Source organism: Xenia sp. Carnegie-2017, unplaced genomic scaffold (assembly GCF_021976095.1).
Source record: "Xenia sp. Carnegie-2017 unplaced genomic scaffold, XeniaSp_v1 HiC_scaffold_16, whole genome shotgun sequence".
NCBI classification, from domain to species: Eukaryota; Metazoa; Cnidaria; class Anthozoa; order Malacalcyonacea; family Xeniidae; genus Xenia; species Xenia sp. Carnegie-2017.
The window spans coordinates 7,131,910-7,148,842 of NW_025813469.1; the positions used below are offsets into that span (position 1 = coordinate 7,131,910).

Consider the following 16,933-nt stretch of genomic DNA (forward strand, 5'->3'; position numbering starts at 1 on the left):
ACACTTCAAGTCAATATAACTAATAGTTACATAATGTTTTCATTTTACTTGTGATTAAACATTTGATTGTGATTAAAACGAACCAAATTTCAAGAAATATTCATGAAAATACTTCAACTGTATGTGGTAAAGCAATTTTGTCATGACGAGTTGGTATCCCTTTCACAAATTTCTTCGAATTGCGAGACACGCGCGAGAAACTATGCTATCAAGTATTTTATTTGTTTATAGAATTGACGTTGCCCACACGCATGAATTTTGTTGAACAGAAAACGAAACGGGTGACTCCTGTTTCCATCACTTGTTGCCCTTCGTTGGAGAGTAAACGAAGTCTGTGTTTTGTGAAGAATCTCCGGTATAAGCTATCCTTTATGTATTGAGTAAAGGAGATCGGACATATTGGTGAGTATGTATTTTCTAGAGTCAATTGATTACACGTGTGTGATAATAAGCATTTTAGAGTTAAAATAGATTCACTATTAATGCTTTTCAATCGATCATTTACAGTCATACTAAATCTTGTCAAAATTCAGCAAATTACAGCCCTGAACTGATATCGTCAGTGCGAATTTTCGTTTCTCTGTTGACGCGTTCTTCATGCTTTACCGTGATCGCACTCCGCGCTTTTCAGGCCGTCAAAGGCTCAGCAAGCAGCAAGAATTACGCATTTTGTTCGAACACAATTATCGTCTTGAGTATTTACTCAATCGTTTCGAAAATACCGGCAAATGATGAAATTAAATCAGTGAAAGTAGTTGACGAATACTAAGAATACATAACGAATAGTGCGAATGTAATAAAACTGTTTACATATGATTGTATGTGACTCTTGTACAACAACTTTTCACATCCAAAAAGTTTTTCTTTCTCTGATTTCATAATCCTAACGGTGAGTAACCAGAATGCTATGGCATGTTACCTTAGTTTGACACAACGCGTTAGTCAGTTTGGTGTAATGAACTTGAATTTACACGATATAGCAGACGTATACGCAAGCGTCGCTCCTAAATCGAGCATGCCGAGTATTGATTTAATTCTGACCAATTTACCCGAAGAATAAACTTCCTATAAACATACAATACACTACAGTGCTCTTAATTAAAGCTCTGTGTATTTAACACGAGGAGCACATAAAAAGCAAACGAAGGTGCTTATACAGACCTACAGTCGGATTGTTGATATTTTGGTAATGTATACATAATTACACGTGAAAGAGATTGAATAATGAGATAGTAGGTTTTGTATTAAGATCAAAATTTGTTCTTAATAAGAAATCTACATTCTCATTAATATCAAATAACTGTTCAACTATTCGTAGACTATTCACCCTGTTTCTAGTTGTAGTAAACAAAAGCTAAAATTAGTACCATATGACAGAATAACTAACTAACCAGACACAGTTTGCGGTATCCATCAGCTATCTATTAAATCTCCTTTGAAGTTTTTAGTCACGCCGGTAATTTCCAGAAATGTGATCGCCGCCATGTTCTTGAGTAGTAAAGTAAGAGAATTTTACTTTGAACGATATAGCGCAAATTGTATTATCGCGGTTAAAGACTTTTATGTAATACAACTTGTCTATCTTTGCCAATTTACGAGTATATATTAAAGAGAAGATAATATACGCTTACTATGTCATCTCTTTGACTTAAAAATTTAATTTTACGATTCAATTCAACTGCGATCTATTCACTGTAAAAATTTGTTGGTCAAGTTAACCATATGCTTGGTTATGGTAACCATAAAAATATTGGTTAAAGTGGTTAAATGCATCTGAGGTAACCAATTTTTATGGTTATATTAACCAATCCGTTTTACAGTGTTTGTGAATAAAGTCGGCGGTTTTGTCTTGGTTTTAGTTTATCTTTACCAGGTTGTCTTAAGCTGTTACAGATAAGTTTTGACTTATCTTGTATTTAAAAGAAACATTGGAAGTGATTTTAACTCGGCTCCTTTAATTTAGACATCTGTCAAGACAAATTAAACTCTAATTTAATGTCGTGTAGACATTTAATTTGTCTTATGTCCATCTTTATCCTCCCACGATTTAAGAGACACATTAAAAAATTTGTCTTAAGTCGTCCAGACGTAATATCCGTCTTAAGCACAAAAACGGAAATTCTTTGACCATATTAAAGTTTAAAATTTCCTACTTATTGTACTTGGTGTATGGTGATTGAGCAGGCCAACAATGTAATGTGTTGTCTTACATATCGTTTGCTTTCATATGCAAATTTTTTACCCTCAAATTTTGGATCAAGCCAGATTTTGAGAGAAAGCTGTCAGACAATGTTTTTAGAGCGGATAGCTATAACTCAATAAACAAGCCGAATATTGTGCTTGTACGATAGACATGAAGAGTCTGATGTCGTGAATTACGATAGGTTGACATGTAGGGGTAAACTTGTCTAGATATGATCATAACATTATATCAACAAATTCACTTGAACTGAAACTAAAAGATTCCAAGTGCTTTTTTGACCGGAAGATGAGGTTAAACATCAAAAAACGCCTTATATGCTCCAAATTTTTTTTTTTTAATATTTTATTATCTGTTAATTGTTTATTATTATGATCATTATTATCTATTACAAACATAAATGTTAAAAAACTGAATCAAATATGACTAAAATCAGTGTTTAAAAATATCCATGATAAAGGGACAATCAAATGTAAAGACAACTTTCCCAATAACCTAGGTCAATATTTAAAGTATGTTCACGAGTTGAGGCAGATCGACTTCCTCGTATCGCAGTAATTGCTGACCTAATCAGTGCGAAAGACAGTTTACAACGCATCCACGCTAGCGTGATGCCATATTGCAGCTTTCTCTTTTGTGCCAGCAGATCAGCTAGCCGTTTATAAGCAATTGCAGTCTCTTTCCCCATACCACGTGATGTTGAAAAGACCAGTGGTGTAAAAGCAGCATATTCAATCTCTTTTACTCGATCACCATATTCCCTTTTCTTAGCCATCTCATGCTGATGATAGAGTGCAGGTAGATTGGTGTTTTGGTAGCTCGACGCGTTTGGGTGAAATACCCTTACATCAAAAAATGCATCTTGCTGTCTAGACCAAAAACCTTTAGCACGAATATCTAGTCTCGCTTCTTCTTGTCTATTGGCTGTACGAGGTAATATCACTTCCCCAGAAAGATGTTGTAATTGTGGCTCTTTCACAACTGTCGAGCAAACTTCTGCCATCCACTGTGCTGTTATATCTCGAACTTCATTATGTCTCACTATTGGTAAACCACCATGAGGACATATCATCGCGTGATCGGCTGCAAAAGCCTTTTCACAAATGCAGTGCAGAGGGGTATTTTTCAATTGCCATCCATAACGTAAACTTAATGCATCTCGAAATTCCCCTTTGTTCAAATTAAAGCCTTGATCTTGTAATGGAAGTACACTTAACCATGATGACGATCCTTTTTCGCTCAGTATATCTAGCTTCCTTTGCATTGTTGGCGTATAACTATCTCTTATTTCCTGGATCATATCATCCACTTTCTTCTTCTTTTGCTCTCGTAAAGTCATTTTGATTGACTGTAACTGAGGTTTATGAAGTATCTCTTTCTGTTGAACAATCATGTCTTTCAAGCATTGGCTGATCTTTTTGGAAGCAAGACATTCTTCATTTGCACTTTTAACTGGGTTGATAATATTTAGACCACCAAATCGTATAGGAAGTGAAAGGAGTGTTCGCTCATCTGGATTGCATTGGTTTCTTCCAGTGAGTGATGGTATAAATGTCTGCGAAATTGCATCTTCCAGAGGTTGAAATAACTCACTGATGTTCTCAACTGTTTGCATTATATAGCGCCACTTTCCCATTATACAATGAGAAAATGCCGCAAACGCTGATTGGGGATAACGTTCTGCAATCTTTGAAAGACTTTCAATTTCTTCCACAAATACCCTAATCTTTCTTGCCATATACTCATGGACGAACAAATTGGAGCCAATTGCTGATCCCAACATTCCATGGCCTTCAGTTGTTATATTAATTTCTGTTCCTCCAAAATGGTTTATCGCTTCTTCCAAGTGCTGTGACTTAACATCAAGATACGTTTTACTTCCCTTTGGAAAATAACCCAACATTGGCCCAATGTCAGATATGTTTTGCCACCATCTTCTTAAAGACTTTATTTTCCCACCACATGTAGCATCATCAGCAAACTACACTTGCTTGACAGTTGGTTCTTCTGATCTAAGCCTACGAATCAAAGGTGTAACTGCAAGTGTATACATTGCCATTGCGAGCGGATCCCCTTGTGTAATCCCTTCTGCTGACTGAATTTCTCCTCCTCCAGTAACAAATAGCCTAACTGGCACTTGATAGGTATTATTTAGTACAGTTGATATTGATGGACAAATCATTGCAATGTTATGTAGTGCTGCTTGCCGATTGATAGTGTTAAAAGCATTGGTAGCATCTACTAGTAGTACAGCTTGTGTTTCATCTGATGACATGATCTCATTCATTGCATTCATATGCTCCAAAATTCCTTTCTTAGTTCATTATATATTAAATGATGCGCCAGGTTTCCTTATATATATATACAAATATACGTATTGAATGCGTGCTCTTAGAGATTTTCAAGAAAAAAATTGATGCCAAATTAAGTTTTCAAAGTGTCTTAAAGTGAAAAACAACTGCGGAATTTTTTTTAATTTTTCTTTATCATATTGCATCGCTTTTTAAATTTCTTAGCAAGGGTTTTTTGGTTAAGACCAGGGTGAAGTCACTTAATTTCGCTAATATTTCAAACACACCAGAAGCTATTTTCATAATGAAACAATTTAAGCGGGACTTTCCCTAGAACGTTAACTGGGGCGGGCGGGCGAGATGGTGTTAATTCTTATATTCATTTGTGCCCGACTGATTATCTTTTGTTCTTAATGCATTCGGCACATGAAAACTTCGACGTTTGAAACGGGCCTTAAATACGTTTGCGTTCACAAAATTAAGAGTGGCCTTATTCCATTCTTATAGGAGACCATGAAGTACCTGTCAATTAATGCATGAAACTAATTTGGATTTATCAATGTGCTGTTTAATTTATGCATTATACATGTATAAATCCCATGTATTGTATTCCGTTTTATGACACGACCTGCTCAAGCCCAGCTTTCCTCAAAACACTCATCATGCTCAGTAATTATATTTAATCAAAGCCATCGGCGTATCGTTGCATTACAACACATCAGTATGAAATGATATGAGCAGATAACGATTGCCCTTTTCTTCACGCTTCTCGGTAATTTAGTCACAACATAGGTCTTGAGCGATCATAAAAAATGGCTTTATCCAGTAGTCAAAACAGTGTAGTGCATATGCCCTAGATTTTAGTTTTACTCAAATTTTAAAGCGAAAAATTTACAGTTATAAGTGGTTTTTATAGCTGTATGGCTCTATCATGAAAAGTTAGCTGAGATACATAGATTGTTGGAGTAAATGTCTATGCTGGTTTCTCCACTAATAATGTGTTTGCCTTTATAATAAATACCCATCACACAATTGCCCTATTTCAAGCTTCTGCAGTGTCTGATCTTTCGACTGTATACATCTTATGCCCATACATGTTTTAACACTTATTGTTTACAGGATACAAAGATGGAAAAGTGCCTTGACGTTATTCCTAAGAATAGCTTCAACTTCCGTGGAAAAGTACTGCTTTGGTTATTTACAGTATTTGGAGCCATTTGTTTTAGTCTTTCAATATATTGGCATGGAGCTACTTCATTTCATTGCTATAATGATGTAATATCAAAGACGAAAGAAGCAGCCCTCGTGCAGTATATCGAATCAGATTGTTGGAGGCAGTACAAGAAGACATTTAGTATTTCGTCCGTTCTGTTTATTTTGATAAACTTTGGCGGTGTCCTAATTCTTAGTAATATTTATGGACTCTTGGTAAAATGTCGAATTCAAAGATTTGATGAATCTCTTCCAGGTGTTTACAAAACGACTTCACCGTTAAGTAAACACAATGTCGGTAATTCATCATTACGGCACCGTAAAAATCGAGATAGCCCCGAAATTTCTCACTTCGATACTAAGAAGGACAAGTCTAATACTGCTGGTATTGATGCACTGTCTGGTGATGTGACAAACCGTTTTCCTACGTTTTTCATTTACGTTGCATATTTGTTTTTCTGCCTTATCATATTGTTTAGTTGCACTGCCAAATTTTTCCCAGCGAAGTTTCCCGTCGATTACGCATGTGCTTGGCATCCTAAACTGAAAGACAAGTTCTCTTTAAATGAAAATATTCCTATCTCACAAAAAGTCGTTTTCCTTGATTGTGAAAATTCTAACGGTGATAAAATTGAAACATTGTTCCAAATTGTTGCATTCGTTGATTTCACTGTGATAATACTGACAACATTTGAGCTGTGTTACGTAATGTTTAGGGCCGGCAAAAACAGTTGTTTCATAACAGAAAAAGAATTTTGTACCGAATACATGTTAGAAAAATGGAAAAAAAATCGCGAATGGTTGGACAAAGTCAAAAACTCTTACAAAGTGTTTGAATCATACGACAAAATTGGTTTAAACTCTTTGAAAAATATGGTTTATTTCAATGTTATGATGCATGTAGCCGACACTTTTGAAAGGCATAAAATCAATGCTACAGAAATTTTTAAGCCACACAAGAATAAACAAAATTCATTGTATCCACGTTCCATCTTAGTCATTGCAAGGCCTGGAATGGGTAAAACTCTGTTGACAAATAAGCTTATGTTTGAATGGAAAGAAAGCACAGATGAATTTTGGTATGATAAAGTGCTTCTTTTAATGCGATGTCGTGAAATTGAAAAGGATGACATAAATCTGGAAAATTTGTTACGTGATTGCCATGGATTTTCTGATGAACATTTTTCACAAATTTACAAGTTTATAATGTCAAATCCAGAAAGAACTGTGTTTATCATTGACGGTCTGGATGAATTATATTTGCACAGTGATTGTCTTGAAACTGATGGCTCACTCCATCCAAAAGCAATAATGCCAGCGTTTACATGGATAAGTATGTTGGTTGAAGGTAAACTGCTGCGTGGTGCCACTGTTCTCATAACATCACGACCAACATCAGAACATGCATTTAAACTTTTGGAGTTTAACAGGACTGTGGAGATCTTGGGCTTTTGTGAAGATCAGATTAAGCAATATGTCAACAAGTTTTGTGGTGAAGACAAGAATTCAGCCCAAAAGATTTGTGATCATATTTATAGTTCTTTTGAACTACGCAACATTTGTTACATACCTTTTAACAGTTACATTGCCTGTCTGACCTTGAAGGAAAGTAAGACTGATGATATTTCAAAGAATGTTACTGATTTGTACAAGAGAGCAATTAAAATCTTACTATGGAATCACCATCCTCTTTGCAAAACAGAGGAAGGAAATACAGAGTTTATAGATAAATTAAAAAATATTGCAAAGACGGGAATTGAAGAAAGAAGTACAGGTGACATTTACAAACTGGCAAATTGTGGAATTTTTCTTAAGATACCACATAAACGACTTTCTCTTTACGGTTTTCCACATTTGACGCTTCAAGAGTTTCTTGCTGCTTGGTGTATTGTTGACGATTGGCAAAACGTTGGAAAATTTTTGGATAATCATGTTTCAGATCCTAAATGGCATTCGGTGATAGAGTTTGTTGCTGGTTTAGTCAGAGACATAAAGAAAGCGGGCAAAGATATCACAACAGTAGAAGAAAGGTATTGTCTGAAAATTTTGATTGTTGTATGTGATTGCGTTTTCGAGAATGATCTATAATTGTTTATTATCGTCTCTATGCCTTATTTTTATGGTTTGGTTGTACTAAAGTTTTCTTGACAAGATATAATACTTTCTTGTTTTCTGCAAGACTTCCTGTTATAGTTAACAAACTGCACTCTTTGCTACGTTTTATATTACATCTCTAAAAGACTTATTGGCATGTAGTATTCTGCTTGCCTAAAGATTTATGGTAACAGCAGAAATACGTCTAAATCTACGAGAACTCTGCGCTAATTTATTGAATATTTTTACTTGCAAATATAATCTCAAACTTGTAACATCCTCCAACAAGACGACCAGTTTATATTTTACATGTATTCACGTTTGCAGATTCGAAACGTGGGTCTCCTATTCATATTCTAATGAGGGCGATAAATCGCTTGGTTTTCTTGGCATGAAGTGCTTGTACGAGTTACAGGACAAGGATGTTAGGAGGTCAGCTTGCAAGAAATTTGATTCCATGCCAGGTACCAAAAGAGAAATCTCTGTAAGTGATGTTTCTTTTTCGCCTGTTGATTTTAACGCATTGTTTGAATTTCTATCAGAATGTGAACAGGAAACTAAACTCAAGTTTTCTTCATGTAAATTTCTTGATAATCATTTCTTGATCTTTCTTCAACTCGGAAAATCTAATCTCTTGAAAAACTTGAATAACGTAACATCTCTTTATATTGAATCTTCTACTTTTGGTCATCATTTTTGGAAGAGTGTTAGTGAAGCTTTGAGGTGTGGACATTGTGAGCTTAGAAAATTTCGTATTGGTAATTGCAACATAGCCGATGACGATGCGAAATATCTTAGTGAAGTTTTTAAAATTGCGAACCGTACGCTAAGTGAGTTGAGTATTAGTTATAGCAAAATAACAGATCAAGGTGCAAAATATCTTAGTGAAGCTGTGAAAAGTGAGAACTGTAAACTTTCTAAATTGGATGTTGAACAGAGTGAATTAACAGATCAGGGTGCCTTAGAACTTAGTGAAGCTTTAGGAAGCAAGAATTGTAAACTTACTGAATTGAATCTTCGTTTCAATAAACTAACAGAAATTGGTGCAAAATATGTAAGTGAAGCGTTAAAAAGTGAGCATTGTAAACTTGAAAAATTGGATGTTAGTGGTAACGAGCTAAAAGATGAAGGTGCAAAAGATCTAAGTGAAGCTTTAAAAAGTGACCATTGTAAAATCATCAAGTTTCATATTAAAAGTATCAAAATTGCTGATCAAGGTGCGAAATATCTTAAAGAAGCTTTGAAAAGTGAGCAATGTAAACTTGAAGAATTGAGTATTAGTCATAACAATATATCTGAAAAAGGTGCAAATTATCTTAGTGAAGCTTTAAAAAGTAAGAATTGTAAACTCACTGAATTAAACATTAGTGACAACATACTAAACAACAAAGCTTCCAAATATTTTAGTGAAGCTTTAAAAAATGCGAATTGCAAACTCCGTACACTTTACATTAGTGGTAACATTATAGAAGATGAAGGTGCAAAGTATATTCAGGAAGCTTTAAATAGAGAAAATAGTAAACTCACCAAATTAACTATTGGTTTTAACAAACTATCAGAAGATTGTGAGAAAAAACTTCGTGTTGATTATCCAAATATTATCCTTTTTTAACATTTGTAAGTAACTCACTTACACTATAGGAAATAATATTACATCAATTTCCACGAAGCTAAGAAAATAGAGATTTTTCATTCAGTGTTTTTTTTGATCGCACGTGAACACCATGTTGCATTTAGTTTGCTTTATTTTATTGGTGTAGCTTGGCTAAAGCTTAGTGCTGCTTTGTAAATTTTATTGTACATCAGCAGTATGTAGTTCGGATGAATCAATTAGTTTTGCATCGAGTTAAACAGAAGCATGACAACATCATCAGTTTGGTTGGATAAATGTAAAGTTTGGTTTTAATTTGTCTCGGACCATCGACTCGACATGAGATTGTCTACGGTAACTGAGATAGGCATTTCAGAAAAAGTTTTAAGCATTGGGCGTTTTGATAATTTGTAAAAATACCTTTGCTTTTACATTTGTTCAGCCAACTTAAGCGTGATACAATTTCGAATTAGAGAGAAGATGCATAAAGATAATAGACATCTTTGAAGCATTTTTTTTCTTATAAAGATGTAAATTTTTACTTTGGAAGATGGCTTGCGCTTAAAATACGCAATGTGATATCCCATTGAGAACTCTGCCAAAACTTGTTAAACTTTTTACCAGTCTGGGCAAACAAAGGAAAACGTAAACATTTCTGTCTTGAAAGTTGATAATAGATTTGCAATTGCTATATGAAATGGGATTTTGAAAAAGAGAGCGTACTTGCACAAGCCACTTCATTTGGCCTGAAATGTATGACGTCAGATTTTATATATATATATATGTTACTATGTTACATTAATTTTACAGGTAGTAATTCAAAGTGAGCATTTTTGTATCGTTCTTTATGACGTTTTTTTGCAATCCGTGTAACTTCATTGATAAAATGAACTTGAATTTACATTCGTAAACATCTATTTCTCCAAGGCCATTGTCGATTTAAATGCAATTTTCAAGTTTTATTACTTGCTTTGTTTCATCTTGTGGTGATTTGTAAACATGTTTGCTTTATTTTTAGTAGAATATTGCATGTCAACAGATTTAAGCGTACTAGACAATGACGTACTTTAATTATGTTGTAAATATTTGATTAATTGACGACATTTAAAAATTAAATATGAAGATTATGATTTATCAAGTGACTTTTCTTTTTGAATATTTCATTGTTTGATGCATTCTTTGCGTTCCTTCAGATTTGTAGTTTCCCTTTTTTCTTTAGTCTTAAATATTTATGATATTGCTGGCGCTCCTCTCAACTTTTAACTCGTAAATTTTACGAACGTAAAAAAGTTATTGTAAAAAACTTAAAAAGTTAATGCCTATCAAAAATGAAATGGCAAATTTTTTAAGCTAAATCAGTAAGAAGTAGTTAAGAAAGACAAATATCGCTTAACCGTATGTAGTAAACAGATAATTAAATAGTAATGACGTAATAGTTTGATGGAAAAAGACCTTCAGGTATAAATAAGAGCCTTTGAGATCTTAAAACTTTCCTTCCTCTAGTGCTGGTTGAATCGCAGTGACATTTTTGTGCCAGAAGATAATGATAGTCATTCACACCAATGAAAGTGGTAAAGTTGATTCTATCATGTTTTTATGGTGATTTGTGTGTTTCGAGTTATAAAACTGAGAGGTGTGGCTGCTAGCACTACGCAGCCCAATGTTCCAGGGCTTTGACTAACGTATGATATGATTGAGCAGGTTTTACAAATGGAAAAATATGACAGTATTTTGACAGTATTTATAAAAAACATGACGGCAATTTTGATTTAACAAAGATTTCCAGAAATGCAACCGCATGAAATACAAGGAATCAAAACACTGCAAAGAATGAAAATACTACAGGAATTAAGCGCTATTTTTGTGGTTACGGCTTGTAAAAAGTTGGGCAACGTAACGAGGTATTTCAAAGCAAGACTGAAGTAGAGTCTTGCCAAATATATCTGAAATTATATTATTGGCTAGTAACAGAATAGTTTTCACGCATTTAACGTATAATATTCACTTGCGAGTTTTTCATAGACAGCAATTAGCACTCGTCGTTTAGACCCGCGATATTTCGTTGCAGTCTTTGAAAAACTCACTCGTGCATGATTTATCCGTAGTCGCTGTCGAAAGCAAGTACCATTATCTATAAAAATTACAGCCAAGTTATTTCTCCCAAAGATCTCTACATCGACCAAAGTACAGTGCAAAAAGATGTGATAACAGTGCCAGCCGGAGGATACGTCGTGATCAAGTGTTTGCCTAACCACCCAGGCTGGTGGTTTTTGCATTGCCATATAGATGACATTTGACCAGAGGCATGGCTATAGCTGTTGGTGAACTTCCTGAATGCCTAGTTCCCTTTACTTGTCCCCTTTCTACCGATGAATCTTTCGACTATGAATTGAGTACATCAGTTTTAAAAGCTTACGAGAACTACGATAAATTCAATTTACAGGTAGGCAAATTAATGAATATAACGCAGTAATTCTTTTCAGGGCTCACATCGAAACACGAAGAATTTTCATTTGGGCTTTTTTAAAGCCTGTAATGGCAAAAAATGAACTAGAACTGTGCAAAAGCCAAGCAACATAATTCCCAAACAATGTGAGCACTCAAACCATGGTGACGTTTTATGAAGATGCCTCATTTATCTAGAAGATATTCGTTTATAAAACATTTGCCGTGGTCATTGACCTTTTTACTTTGAAACGATTTTGGGAACACCTGTGTTTTTTTAACGTTGTTGAAAAAATTACTGTGAAACCAGTTCACTCACGATGGTCATAGCTGAGCAATAAGTATACGAAGTACGGATTCCTACGTTTTCTCCCTTTTTGTTATTAGAGGCAATAAAAATACTTGTACAACATAAAATCTGCAATTTTTTAAAAGTAAATTAGCCGCAATACGTACATGTTGAAGAGATGATTTCATAAATGCTCTTTTCTTTGGTTAAGTCCTACTTGTAAGATAGCAATGTTTTAAATTTTTATGTGAAAGTTGATAAATAGATTTGCAATTGCTATTTGAAATGTGATGCGAAAAAGAGAACGTACTTGCACAAGACACTTCATTTGGCCTGAAATGTATGACGTAAGATTTTATATATATGTACATGTTACTATGTTATATTAATTTTACAGGTACTAATTCAAAGTGAGCATTTTTGTATCGTTCTTTATGACGTTTTTTTGCAATCCGTGTAATTTCATTCATAAAATGAACTTGAATTTACATTCGTAAACTTTTATTTCTCCTAGGCCATTGTTGATTTAAATGCAATTTTCAAGTTTTATTACTTACTTTGTTTCATCTTGTGGTGATTTGTAAACATATTTGCTTTATTTTTAGTAGAATATTGCATGTAAACAGATTTAAGCGTACTAGACAATGACGTACTTTAATTATGTTGTAAATATTTGATTAATTGACGACATTTAAAGATTAAATATGAAGATTATAAATTATCAAGTTACTTTAAAAGAAGACATTTTTCTTTTTGAATATTTTATTGTTTGATGCAATCTTTGCGTTCATTCAGAATTGTCATTTCCCTTTTTTCTGTAGTTTTAAATGTTTATGATAGTGCTGGCGCTTGTCTCAGGTTTTAATGTTTACGACAAATGTTTACAACAAATTGATGACAAAGGATTGCAACTTGATCTGTCAATGTTTACTTTCTAGATAAAAGCGGGAAGGTTTTTGGACAAGTTTTTACTAACGACTGAACACGACATGATCTCAAATCTGTGGAAGATTTACAAAATGCGCCAACGCTTGATAATATTCATGATGTATGACATTTGTTGGGTATGGCGAATTATATATAGTAGTCGATACATCGCAAATTTTGCAACAACAACAGCACCATTTCGCGAGTTAACAAAGAAGAATAAGAAATTTCAATGGCAGGATGTGCACCATATAGCATTTCAAAAACTGACATCTACATTATCATGTGGTGAAGAGTTTACTCTAATAACTGATCATAAGCTTCACGATGTTATTTATGGTAATTGGAATGCAAAATCATCTGCCTGTGTTGAGCGATGACAGAAGAATATGTAAACTTCATTGCTTTTAACAGTGTTTATAAGAGCGATGACAATCGAAGAAATTATTAAAGTGACGAATGAAAACCAGATTTTAAGAGGCGTTCAGGCTTCAGTTAAACGGAACAAATGGGACTTTGATATAGTTAAACAATTCATGCAAATCAAAGGCGAATTGTCCGTTACCACAAAGGAGTCATAGCTCCCAGAATTGTCATCGCAAAAAGTCTGCAACCTCGAATTTTCAACCATTGACAAACGTCTGTGGTTGAATAAATGTCAAAATCAGAATAAATGTCAAAATGCAATAAAAGAATTGCGAAATACGTTTAAGATTAACTTTATCTGCATTAAAGAAAAAACTTGCGATAAGCAATAATTCACGTTCAAACGTTTTCCTTTGTTTCAGGGATTTCCAAATGCACACAAACCTTTAAAGCGCTTAAAACCCATCCTCTCTTTGACAACTTTCCTCACCTTGATATAATTGCCTAAGGAAGGCTCGGGGAAATAACTTCTTTATAGATAGTTAATGGATTTTAAGAACTTGTACAATTCTTTTGATAAGATGACAATTTTATCTTCATGGGTTTTTATATCCTAGGAAAAGGTGGCCCTGCATCGGAAGTGACGTAAAGAGAGAAAAAGTCCATTGAAAACGCGCGAGTGACAAAAATATGAACCATTTCCTTTGGCGCAAAAGCTAAAGGTCAGTTACATTTTCCTGGTCTGGAGTAACGCTTGAGCAATGCGACAAAGTTGAATTCATTCAATTTTTGACTGCGTTTTCTTGCTCTTCGCAATTGAAAGAAAAACGCGCACAAGCATTTTGAACTACAGCGTAAAATGCAGCTGCGTGGAAATTATACCTTTAGTTCATGGACAATGTCAAGTAGACATTTTCAATCAACTTTTAAGCCACAGTATCTGTAATTTCTATCATAAATTTAAAGTGCGCTTTATCAATGTGAGAATGTGAACAAATTTTGCAAGAGACAATTCGTTAGCGGGTGGTTGATGTGCGCAAACAAGAACTATATAAGGCCTAATTAATACCTTTATTTGGCAGAGGTATAACAGGTTTACATACCCTGCGATAGTACCTTTTTGATTTGTACAGTTTTAGCCCTAACGACTTTGTTTGAATATCATTGAAGGTGTTGAAATATGTTGAATTAGGTTTCGAAATGCTTATACTTGCCCTTTGTACAAACGTAGACAGTATCAAAATGATCTTTCTTTACAATTGATATTGTTTGTTGTTTCAAGGCGACTGCACACAATTGCTAAAGAAAATGTTGGCTTGTTTTGTTTGTGATTAGGAGCTTCGAATGCAGTCAATCCATACCTAGACTAAAATAAACTCTTCCTCTAGAACATTTTAGTATGTTTTAAAGTTGAAAAAAATTCTTATTTGAGAGAGGTTGATCCGCCAAAGATATACACACTAGATTCTGGTAGTGATATATTATTTGCGGGTTGAAGAGAATTTGCAGGTTGAATAGGAAATTTTGGGAAAGCGGTGGAAGGCAGACTCGTGTCCATTGCAGAATTCTGAATTACATATTAAATTGTCCTCTTAAAATGAGTGTGTGAGGAACTGCTATTTCCTCGATGAAATTATGAAACATACTGACTGTAAATGTATATAGTTCAATTGTGCATATAAAATTAGTTTTAGTAAACATGTGACAATAACTTATGTAGATGAAGTACGACTATGACCAGAGTGTGACGCTTTAAAATGTTACGTTATTATTATCACAATGAAATTAGTTATTAAAGTTAAAGAATGAGTATCACGGCAATGCTTTGCGTGCTTGTGATCACATTAACTGAATACATGGTTGCATGAATAATTAGCTACAATATTGGGAAGAAATATTAGAATCTGAATAAGATGCAGACTTTACTGTATAGCGTTATGAAGAGGAAGACAATTTAAGCTATTACGGATCGCCAGTTGAACAACCTGATCACGAAGAACTGGCTTTTTTCCAAACTGCTACAAAGCTACTCGACCGACGTACGAAGCCTTTGTATATCGACCAACAAATGAACTCAAGAATTGATACACATCTTTATCATCAAAACATGAAATACATCTTTGCTCAATTTGATCCTTGTTATTTCTTCTTTGTTTATTTGACAACCGTGCTTTGGCGTTATCTACCAGTAGAAGTATACATATCGCTGCATTGACATGTGGGAAAATAAATGGCTGCCTACGCATGGCTAAGCACACAAAGCATTATTATTAGACTTATTCGTTATTTTTAATGACTAATTTTACTGTGACAATAATAACGTGACATTGTTAATATTCTATAAGCGTCATATTCTGGTCATACTTATCTTATCGTAATATATCTACGTTGGTTATTGTCACGTGTTTACTAAAACTTATTTTATATGCGCAACTGTGAACTATATACACATTTACAATGTTAAGTGCATGTTATATATTTTCATTGAGAAAATAACAGTTCCTTGCGCACTAATTTTTATACATATTTTACCATGTGATTCAGTATTCGGCAATGGAAACAAGTCTGCCTCCCACCGCCCTCTCAAAAATTCCTCTTCAACCTGCCAATACTTTTCAACACGCAAATATAATATTAATGCAAGAATCTAGAGTCTATATTTTTGGCAGCTCAACCTCCTCCAAACAATAATAACTTTTTTCAACTTTAAAGCGTACTAAGATACTTCAAAACATACCAAAATATTCTAGAGGCAGAATTTATTCAGGTGTAGGTATGGATTAATTGCATTCGAAGCCACTAATCACAAAAAAACAAGCCAATATTTTCTTTAGCAATTGTGTGCAGTAGTCTTGAAACAACAAACAATATCAATTGTAAAGAAAGATAATTTTGATACTGTCCATGTTTGTACAAAGGGAAGTATAAACATTTTGAAACCTAATCCAACATATTTCAACACCTTCAGCATATGTTTCAACATATTTCAAACTCGCTTGGGCTAAAACTGTACCATTCAAAAAGGTACCATCACAGGGTATGTAAACCTGTTATGCTTCTGCCAAACAAAGGTATTAATTAGGCCTTATATTGTTCTTGTTTACGCATATCTAACAACTGCAAACGAACTTTGTCTTGCAAAATTTATTCACTTTCTCACAATGCTAAAGCGCGCTTTAAATTCATTTTAGAAATTATAGATATTGCTAGAAAATTACACCACTTCTCACCCGAATTGTGCCACGCCGGAATTTCTGTGCATTATATACATTTCTTAATATTTAACTAGTTCTTGATTTGTACTTGTTTTTACTTTCTGCATTGTTTACTTGAGCCTAAACTACAACAGTCTGCGCTTTTATAGTATTGTATTTTGGTAACACAACGCAACCGATAAACGCACGTGTGTGCAATCGAGACATAATGCAACAATGAAAGGTAGTACAAAACGACTTTAGTCGGGTGTACAACGATAAAATGTGCTAGGTCGCTGCTTTTGTTTACTTCAACGTCATAAT

The 16,933-nt window shown here is 34.2% G+C and overlaps 1 protein-coding gene across 1 annotated transcript; it reads left to right on the top strand.

Moving 5' to 3' along the window:
• The first annotated feature begins 221 nt into the window (after window positions 1-221).
• On the top strand, window positions 222-9,776 carry LOC124437406 (NACHT, LRR and PYD domains-containing protein 12-like). Its single transcript, XM_046987382.1, has 3 exons — window positions 222-402; window positions 5,611-7,733; window positions 8,125-9,776. Exons 2-3 carry the CDS (start codon window positions 5,620-5,622, stop codon window positions 9,407-9,409), a joined length of 3,399 nt encoding a protein of 1,132 aa, XP_046843338.1. The 5' UTR covers window positions 222-402; window positions 5,611-5,619; the 3' UTR covers window positions 9,410-9,776.
• The last annotated feature ends 7,157 nt before the right edge of the window (window positions 9,777-16,933 follow it).

Excerpts from the sequence above, each read along its gene's own strand:
- LOC124437406 (XM_046987382.1), top strand. The coding sequence starts at position 5,620 with ATGGAAAAGTGCCTTGACGTTATTCCTAAGAATAGCTTCAACTTCCGT. Across the intron at positions 7,734-8,124 it reads ATCACAACAGTAGAAGAAAG|ATTCGAAACGTGGGTCTCCT; the intron begins GTATTGTCTGAA and ends TCACGTTTGCAG.